Source organism: Eschscholzia californica, unplaced genomic scaffold, assembly GCF_041429995.1.
Source record: "Eschscholzia californica isolate CP2 unplaced genomic scaffold, dmEscCali1.0.p SCAF_6, whole genome shotgun sequence".
Classification (NCBI taxonomy): domain Eukaryota; kingdom Viridiplantae; phylum Streptophyta; class Magnoliopsida; order Ranunculales; family Papaveraceae; genus Eschscholzia; species Eschscholzia californica.
In genome coordinates, this window is record NW_028238483.1 from 2,337,148 (window position 1) to 2,347,139 (window position 9,992).

General features: G+C 36.1%; 1 protein-coding gene across 1 annotated transcript; it reads right to left on the bottom strand.

The window, feature by feature from the left end:
* Positions 1–8,258: 8,258 nt before the first annotated feature.
* On the bottom strand, positions 8,259–9,179 carry LOC147530793 (protein FAR1-RELATED SEQUENCE 8-like). The gene has a single exon (XM_086647122.1). The coding sequence runs from the start codon at positions 9,177–9,179 to the stop codon at positions 8,259–8,261; it is 921 nt and encodes a 306-aa protein (XP_086503248.1).
* Between the last annotated feature and the right edge of the window lie 813 nt (positions 9,180–9,992).

The following is a 9,992-nucleotide window of genomic DNA, read 5'->3' on the forward strand; positions in this document are numbered from 1 at the left end:
ACTTGTCTACTCGATTATTTATAGTTCATTGTCTAGTGAAGCTATGGGAGAAATTGTAGGCCTCACAACTGCAGCCAAGAGTGATTCTAGTCTTGGTGAATTTATTCGTAAGTGTCATGATTTCTTGAGTCTGGGGCTTCTATAGGGAAACCTTTAAGCGAAGAGGCAAAAGTGTTTTATTTCTTGAAAGGTTTGCGTCATGCTACCCTAGCTGAATGTATTATGTCGAAGAAGAAATTGCCATCTTTTCAGACACTAGTTCTGATGATTACCTCTCAAGAAGTACTTCGCTCAACCTTTCACCCTACTCCTCAAATTCTTGAAGGTACTTTTTACACTCAAGCATCACGTTCCAATGATAGTGATCGTCGACCACCACCTGCTTCACGTGATCGTCGACCACCTCCTCGGTATCGGTCCCCTTCCCCTCCGGACCGTGGGGAGCCTATTTTCTCGAAACCAGCCACCATTTTCCTGTCAATGGTGTGGCAGGACTAGTCACACCGCAGATCGTATACAAAATTGGCTTCCTGCACCTGGTCTGCGAACTGTTCAACAACTTGCTCCCATCCATCATGCTAAGCTAGCTGAGACTCACCATAATGAAGATATTGCTGCTTCTTCGACTGCATTGACTGTTTCAGACCCGACCTGGTATGCCGATAGCGGCGCTTTCACTCATATGATCTCCACTTCTGCTATCTTTTCTTCCATTCGTCCTTATCATGGGTTAGGTAATGTTCAGATTGGTGATGATCACCCACTCCCAATCACTCATAAAGGCACTTTCTTTATTCCCACAACTAAGGGCCCTCTTCCCTTACCCAATTCTCTTTTAGTTCTGTTACTTACCAGAAATTTACTTTCAATCAGTCCTTTAATGGATGAGTTGGATTGCTTTGTGCTCTTCTCTAAAACTGGTTTTGTCCTCTCTCAAGTGAACGGAAAGATACTAGGAAGCATTAGTAGATGCGGGAACCTATACGTTTTGGATGCTTCCTCTCATTCCTCGTTATTTACCTCCACTACCGTTTCTCTTAAAGAACCTCAGGATATTTGGCACTTAAGATAAGGGCATGTTTCGTCTAGGGTTTTAAAATCACTACAAAAACAAAGTTTAATTCAGTTCTCTTCTAGTAATTCGTTAGTGACTTGTAATCCATGTAATATGAGTAAAAGTCACAAACTTGTTGTTCCTTCAAATAATAAAAGAGCTTCCGCTCCCTTAGAACTTATTCATGTCGATGTATGGGGTGCATCCCCTATTTTGCATTCTAATGGATTTAAGTATTATGTTATTTTTGTGGATGATTATAGTCCTCTTCGTCTCAAATCAGATTATTTACTCGGTCTTTACCACCTTTAAGTCGTCTGTAGAAAATCAGTTCGGTACCCCTATCAAATCCCTTTAGTTAGATGGTGGAACTGAATTTCAGAGCTCTCAATTTTTGGATCTTTTAAATAAATCTAGTATTTCTCGACGACTATCTTGTCCTTATACTCCAGCACAAAATGCTCGGGTTGAAAGAAAACATCGTCATATAACAAAAACAGGGTTAAGTCTTCTTTGTCATAGTTGTATGCCATCTTCCTTTTGGGTTGAAGCTTTTCAAACTGCAGTCTATCTCATCAACCACATGCCAACACTAGTTCTCCAGGATGCTTCTCCGTTCTCCATTTTTTTAATGTTACGTAGTTTTGGTTGTTTATGTTTTCCATATCTTCGACCTTATGCCCTAATAAACTCTCTCCTAGTAGTTTACCATGTGTCTTTATAGGATATAGTCCACATTGTAAGGGATTCAAGTATCAGGATCGCTCATCTGGTCGCATCTATATCATGTGGTTTTCGATGAATCTACCTTTCCATTTCGTGAAGGTATTCTTTCATCCACCTTCAATGATCTCTTGCAGTTTCTTGATGATTCATCGGTACTATGTGGCCTTACTGACCCGCCTGTTTCACCTGCGAGTCCTTCCTAGTTGGGTTCAGACTCTCAGCCTTTACTCGTCCTATTGGATACCCCAATTCAGCCTATTGGTCCCCCGGTACCTCTTCATCATCACCAACTACCACTTGACCCTGAGACCACTTCCACGATGTCTGCAACCTCTTCGTGTCCGGTTTCACCTAACCATCCACTTGACCCTTCATCCCCAGCCACTCTAGGCCCTTTACATCATTTATCTGTCTCGTCCCCTATCTAGTCGGCCTCGGGTTCCCAATCCATGTCAATGTCGTCACAGTCAGAAGAAATGTCAACATGGGAGTCTGTTCCTCCTAATCCTCGCCAACGGTTCAGAATGCTTTCGCAACTATATGATGAGACCTCCCCTATTACCGACTTCACTTATCAGTCTGTAAAGGTTAGGTCTCGGTATCCATTGCCTAGGCGGGACCTTAATACATTTGGCGAGCAAAGTTCATTGTCTTATGATGCACTGTCTGTGATTCATGATCAGTGACGAAACTACAGCCAGGCCAAGAGGGGCCATGGCCCCCCTTAGCTGCCTGGATGTTTCATTAAAGAGTTAGGGCTCAGTAAAACTTTTGATAAGAAACTTAAAATAAAAAATTAAACATAAAGAAGGCCTGGTTGGGATGGTAGAGATTAGTTTTGTTTTATTGGGCAATCAAGAGGACGTGAGTTCAAATCCCATGATCACCATTTACTCACTTTTTTGTTGTGAGGGTGTTGGTTTTTTTTTTTGTACTAACACCCAACAAAAGCACCCAATAAAAGCAATTATTGTTAATAGATCTTTTTGATAAAGGTTTCTGTTAATACCTAACTAATAGATGGAATTAGTTAAATTTATCTCATAAATCAATTCTAATAACTTTTTTTTGATAAACATTTGTGTTAATACCTTATTAATCGGTGACCTTAGTTAACTTTTATCTCATGAATCAACACTAAAACAAATGAAAAATTCATAGAAAGTCATAAATTTTTCGTATTGTAGTTATGTTTCTTTCTATTCAAGTACAATATTATAGCCAAAATTTTCTTTTTTAAGTTTTTTGTAAGGACAACATAAATGAAGCAAATAAAAAAAACGATTTTAGTTCATCATGAAGATATTGTTTAATATCGGCCCCCCACCACTTTTAGTCCTGGTTCCGTCCCTGTTCATGATCCTCGTGGGTTTAAGGTCGCATCCATGTCTCCTTATTGGCAACGAGCCATGGAAGAAGAAATGACTGCCCTCAGAAAGCAACACACTTGGAGATTGGTACCTCAAACTAGTAATATGAATGTGGTGGGTTGTAAGTAGATATACCAAACAAAGTTAAAATCTGATGGTTCTATTGACAGATAAAAGGCACGTTTAGTGGGTCAAGGTTTCAATAAAAAAACCTGGTCTCGATTTCAGGGTCGTGTGGTGGGTAGTGCGGGCAAGGCGCCCGCATTGGGCCCCCACCACATGGGGCCCACAAACTGTTAGTTTTATCCAGCAAGTGTTTTGTGAGTAATTAAATGGGCATAAAAGTTTCTCTCTCCACTTTCCTTTGTACCGAGATTACTTCTCTCTACTTCCCGTGCAAATCTCTCATTTCCATATTAATTGGATATAAAATGTTCTCTCTCCTCGCTCTAAACGGCGACCTTTATTTCTTTTACAATTTTACTTTCTCATATTCATTATTTTCTTAATTTATTCTCTTTCGTTTTTTGATAAAATTTTATTCTCTTTCTAGATATGCAACTTATTTCCCTATTTAATTTATTTTTTCTATAGTAGAAAAATTCAAGTTTATAGTATATAGAAATAGGTCTTCTTCAATCTTCTATTTCATTTATCTTATCTAGTATGCAGACTATTGTATAACCTTTATAAAAGGAGAAAGTTAGAGTAACCATTATCTGTGATTTTAGTGTAACATTAAAATCCTCTCTCCTTTTATAACCATTATATAGTAAAACCATTCAAGTTGAAAATTTGTGTAACAATTATCCGTGACTTTGGTGTAATATTAGAATCCTATCTCTCCTTTTATATAATTTTTTTTTTTATATTTGACCGTTCAGGTAATTATTATGTTTAATTAGTTAGTTTGTTTATAATATATTAATCAATACTTTTTATTTATTATTTTAAATTCTTTTTAATAAACTAGTTATTGGATATTAATCATTATTAGTCTTTTTAACAAAAATGTTTTGTTTTACTTGTAGTTTTTTAACAAAGAAGATGAACAAAGAGAATGTACTAAAATTGAAAACAACTACATTATATTATCCTATACTAATTACTTTTTGGTATTATTTAGTCTTCATATTGTTTTATCAGATAAATATTTATTGTACCTTTTTTTTATTAATATACAACTAGGTTTAAATTTTTTTTATCGACAAGTTATTTTATTTGTATAGTTATATCAAAAAGTCTAGATGAACCGTTCACAAGACCCGTCCCTTGAACCGTCCCACAAAACGATAATGATAAATGACACGTGGTAGTCTGAGTTGTTAAGGAGTAATAGATAGAAAATCAAATTTTCTCTCTCTAACTAAACCCCTGATTTCTAACGGTGTTACATTGTTTAAATCAATCTCAACCTTTAATTTATTAAAGGTTGAGATTGAATGCCCAAATAAATAAATTACTTCTCTTCTTACTTTACCAGTCCATCTAAAGAACATTGAGCCCTAGTTTTCATCCCTGATTACACATCCCCACAACTGTTCAAACTAAGAAATCGGAGCCAAATCTTGTTGTTGTTTTTCTACTACTCTTCTTCTTCTCCAAAGTGAGGTAACTTTTCATCATTAGCTCTGATTTTCTATACCTTCCATGTGATCTTCTTACTAACAATTGTTTAGGGTGTCTTTTTAGTCATGGTGTAGGGCTTACTGTAACCCATTACTTCCATGTGATCTTCTTTTTGTAACCACTTTGAGATAATATTGAAGTAAATGTTTATGCTTTCTTTTGAAGAAGAACAATTCTCTAAATTCCTTTCAAATACAATTTTGTTTAAGTATACTGGATTGTAACTTCTTTTGAAGTTGAATGTTTATGGTTTTCTTGAAAAATTTTTATTGGCAACTTATTTCCTAATTTTTATTGCAGTCAAAGTTAGAGAAAATGGGAGGGTTTAACGATGGTATTTGCTTTAGTTGTCGAGATCCATGCCATAAATTGGTTGAATGTCCTAGGAAAAAAATGTGTCCGCGATGCGGAGAAGATGTAGTCCAATGGTTAAAGGTGAATAAGAGTAATGAAAATTATGGCAAGTATTTTTTCAATTGCTCGTCAAGGTGTAGGTTCATAAACGCCATGTAGAAACCGGATCTGTTTTTGGTCAATTTGGGCAACCAAACGTTGTCCAAATCAAGATCAGGATGGACCATTGGATTCGTCTCGTCGAGCTCTTGAATTTAGACATAAAGTTTGTCAAAATCCGATTTCATATGAATGAGTTATCATTGATTTACTTGGGGAAAAATATACGGAAAACTAAACGTGTTGTTTTAGTATTAGTACCGTATTGGAAAAATAAGGAAAGTTTTACTTCCTTATATAGACTTTTCCTTATGTTACTAACAATAGATTGGTTGGGATGATGGGATGCTTGGCGTGGTTTGCACCACGCAAACCACGCATCACGCACGCGCACGCGCGGCGTGGGCGAATGGGCGTTTAGGGCGCATTGGGCGCTTTAGAGGCGCCCGCACGCACTTTGCACTTCGCACGTGCGCATCGTCGCTAGGAGCGATCGGAGCCATTCGATTTTAAGACCAGAGATTTAATCCGACGGTTGAGATTTAATCAATAAATCTGATATATCCGTGGGGATCTAACGGTAGGCGTTTGTGGCGCTGGATCTAAATAGATCCGTTGAGATCTGACGGTCGAAATTAAATCTGTAACCCAACAGTCAAAGGAAACATCCATTCGTCTATAGGCACCCATACGAAGTGGTGCCAATACCCCTATAAATACCATGAGAATTCAGCAAACAAGATATCAATTTTTTTAGCATTTCCTGGGCATTCATCTTCATCTTCAAGCATTAGAGTTTAAGAGATCATTGTTCAGAAGTTCATATTACTTACAAAGTTCGTCAGACTATCATAACTAAGAGGTACCATCTTTACTTTGATAGGTAATCCGTTTTATCCTGGGAGACATACACCATTACTGTTGGTACTGATATACAGGGTGTAAATTGTCTTAAGGACAGAGGTATCCTCGACTCGGATATTTTACATTTGATTTTTTATTTTTATTTTTTTTATTATCACTGTTGTTATCTTAATTATTAGAAGATAACTCCCTCTCTCTGATTTATCAGATAGAAAGATAAACAGAAAAGTAAGTGTACTCTGTTTTGTGAAATAGAAAGATTAAGAACTATTCTCTCTAAAAGAGAACCAGGGAAACAACAATCTTAAGACAATTTATTATAATTAGTTTTCTAGTTCTTAAAATATTAACTTACTTTGTTTTTTTTGTTGAGAGAGAGAGATAATGGCAACAAACGTTGAAACAGTTCGTGTCAATGCTTCATCCTCGAACCATGCTGAGAAACCAGAAAAGTTCAAGGGGATTGATTTCAAACGTTGGCAGCAGAAGATGCTGTTTTATTTAACCACTCTCGGGTTGGTTAAATATCTTTCTGAAGAAAAACCTATCCTAAATGAGGATGGTGACATTCAGAATGTGTCTGCCGTGGAGGCATGGAAGCATAGTGATTTTCTCTGTAAGAACTATATCTTGAATTCTCTTGATGATAGTCTTTATAATATTTATTATATTATAGAAACATCTAAAGAATTATGGAATACCCTCATCAACAAATATAAGACAGAGACAGCGGGTATGAAAAAATTCATTGTTGGAAGGTTCTTGGACTATAAAATGACTGATTCCAAACCAGTTATGCTACAAGTACAAGAACTCCAAATGTTGTTACAGGAGTTAAAGGCCGAAAACATGATTACTAATGAGGCCTTTCAAGTTCGTGCTATGATAGAAAAACTCCCTCTAGGTTGGAAGGATTTCAAAAACTATCTTAGACACAAAAATAAAGATATGGGTCTCGAAGACCTAATCCTCAAATTAAGGATTGAGGAAGATAGTCGAAGTGCCGAAAGGAGAAATGAAAAAATCTCCAATGTTAATGTGGTTGAAACAAAACCAAACAAGGCTAATAAAAGAAAAAGGTCAACCAAATCAAATGGTAAGGCCAAAAGGAAGAAAAATGCTAATGGTTGCTTTACTTGTGGAAAACCAGGGCACTTTGCAAAGGATTGCTGGTCTTCTAAACCAGGCAGTAAACCAAATAAAGTGAAGAATCAAACTTCACTTATTGAAGATTCAGAACTTCAGAATTTATGTGCTCTTGTTACTGACAATGAAGATATGGTCGTTGATGTGGTTCAGAAATTTGAAAATATGAACCTATGTGCTGTTGTCTCTGAAGTTAATCTCATTGGTAACATGAGAGAATGGTGGGTAGATACAGGGTCTACTCGTCATATTTGTTCTGATCGAAGCATGTTCTCTACTTATAAAGAAGCAGATAATGAAGAGAACCTGTTTATGGGTAATGACTCAACCGCCAAAGTCCAAGGCAAAGGAAAGGTGGTGTTAAAGTTTACTTCTGGAAAAGAAGTAACCTTGAATGATGTGTACCATGCTCCAGATGTAAGGAAGAATCTAGTATCCGGATCTCTCCTTAGTAAAAATGGGTTTAAACTTGTATTTGTGGCAGATAACTTTGTACTGTCCAAAAATAATATGTATGTGGGAAAGGGATACTTGTCAGGGGGTCTATTCAAACTAAATGTAACCACTGTAATGCCTAAGGCATCAAATATTAATAATAATAAAGCTATGAGTTCTGCTTATATTGTTGAATCTTCTTCTGAAATTTGGCATAAGAGATTAGGACATGTGAACTTAAATTCCATAAAGAAATTAATGAATCTGGATTTATTACCCAAATTTGAAATTGAATCCAGAAAGAAGTGCCCCACATGTGTAGAGTCAAAAATGACTAAGCCTTCTTTCAAAACAGTTGAAAGAAACACAGAACCTTTAGATTTAATTCACACTGATATTTGTGATTTAAAAATGGTTCAAACAAGAGGAGGAAAGAAATATTTCATCACTTTCATAGATGATTCCACAAGATTCTGTTATCTGTACTTATTAAGAAGTAAAGATGAAGCAATTGAAAAATTTGAGCTTTATAAAGCAGAAGTGGAAAATCAACTTAATAGAAAGATTAAGAACTATTCTCTCTAAAAGAGAACCAGGGAAACAACACGCCATCTGTGTCTAGTGTTAGGAAAGACTACCTCAATGGCATTTTGCATTGCCTTACATTGATCTGTAATTATTCCTTGAGGAGGACAATTATCCATGCAAGCGAGCCATGCTTGAAACAACCAAACAAATGTGTCCGTGTCTTCACTTGAGATGAGACCGCACCCGAGTAAGATTGTATGGCCATGATGATTTACTCCGACAAATGGAGCAAATGGCATTTCGTATTTGTTAGTCAAGTAAGTTGTATCAAATGTAACCACATCCCCAAATTCTTTATAAGATTTTCTACTCTTTCCATCGGCCCAAAATACATTTCTTAGTCTACCTTCTCCATCATGGTCCATACAATACAAAAAATCTGTATTTTGCGACTGCATCTTCAAGAAATAACGTTGAACAACAACTACATCGCCTTCACCAAGGTGCAATCGCCTAACTTTTGCTAGGTAATTTTGACAATCCTTTTTTGTCGCAGTCAAGTTTTCATAACCATGTGCATCTTCAACAATCGTACCAAAGTTCTTACAAACTCGAATTCCTGCCCTATCATGCAACTCTAAAGCCCTTTTTACGGATGGCTTGATGTTTCTATTGCATTTATAAAATCTCGACTTGCTAGGACTAAGAGGATGGTTGTGATCAAGATAGGACGATGTTATTTTCCATCTCTCATCTCCTTCAAGCGTTATTCTGATCTTAACTAAACAACCTGTGTTGGATGAGGGTTTGTTGTTTAAGCAATTCAAAGAATTAGTTCTAGGTTTTCCTTCTCTATCACACGAAAAAGTAACCCACCGAAGCAAACCACTAGAATCTCTTTTACTAGTTCTTTTCTTTGCAGGAAATCCCGAAAAAAACGCATATCTCTTAAAGAGTTCAAACACATACTCCATATTATCGTGTATCTTTCCAATCTTTAGTAATTCGAGTAGTTCTAATTTACTATGTTTCGAACTATAAAAATCCTTCCCGCTCTCTACACGTTCTACTTCGGGTCCACAATATCTTCTGGTCCGAAGTCATGTTCGGATCCACTACCACCTTCTTCACCAACACTCTAGTTATCCTCATCAGAATCTCCATTATGGTCCACACATATTGTTTCCATAGATGCCTTGAACAAACCAATGAAAAATAAGAACAATCTATGTATCAAGAACACTATGGCATATTATACCTTAATATAAATGTACTGAAAAATTGGGATCTGAAATTACCTTGAATCTTGAAAGTTGGAGATGAATAGGAAATGAGTGCTCAAACTCTTGAATCTTCAAGTTTTTAGACAACAATTAATAGCTGAAAGTTAGAGAATGAGTCAAACAAAATAATATAATATACAAAATGATATTATATCTCTAATATACATATTACCAGAATCCCTAAAAGATATAATATACAAAAAGAAAAACTTAATATATGATGAAAAGTTACCTCACTTTGATGAAGAAGAAGAAGAAGAGTAGTAGAGAAACAACAACAAGATTTGGCTCGATTTCTTAGTTTGAACAGTTGTGGGGATGTGTAATCACGGATGAAAACTAGGGCTCAATGTTCTTTAGATGGACTGGTAAAGTAAGAAGAAAAGTAATTAATTTATTTGGAAGGTTTAATCTCAACCTTTAATAAATTTAAGGTTGAGATTGATTTAAACAAAGTAACACCGTTAGAAATCAGGGGTTTGGTTAGAGAGAGAAAATTTGATT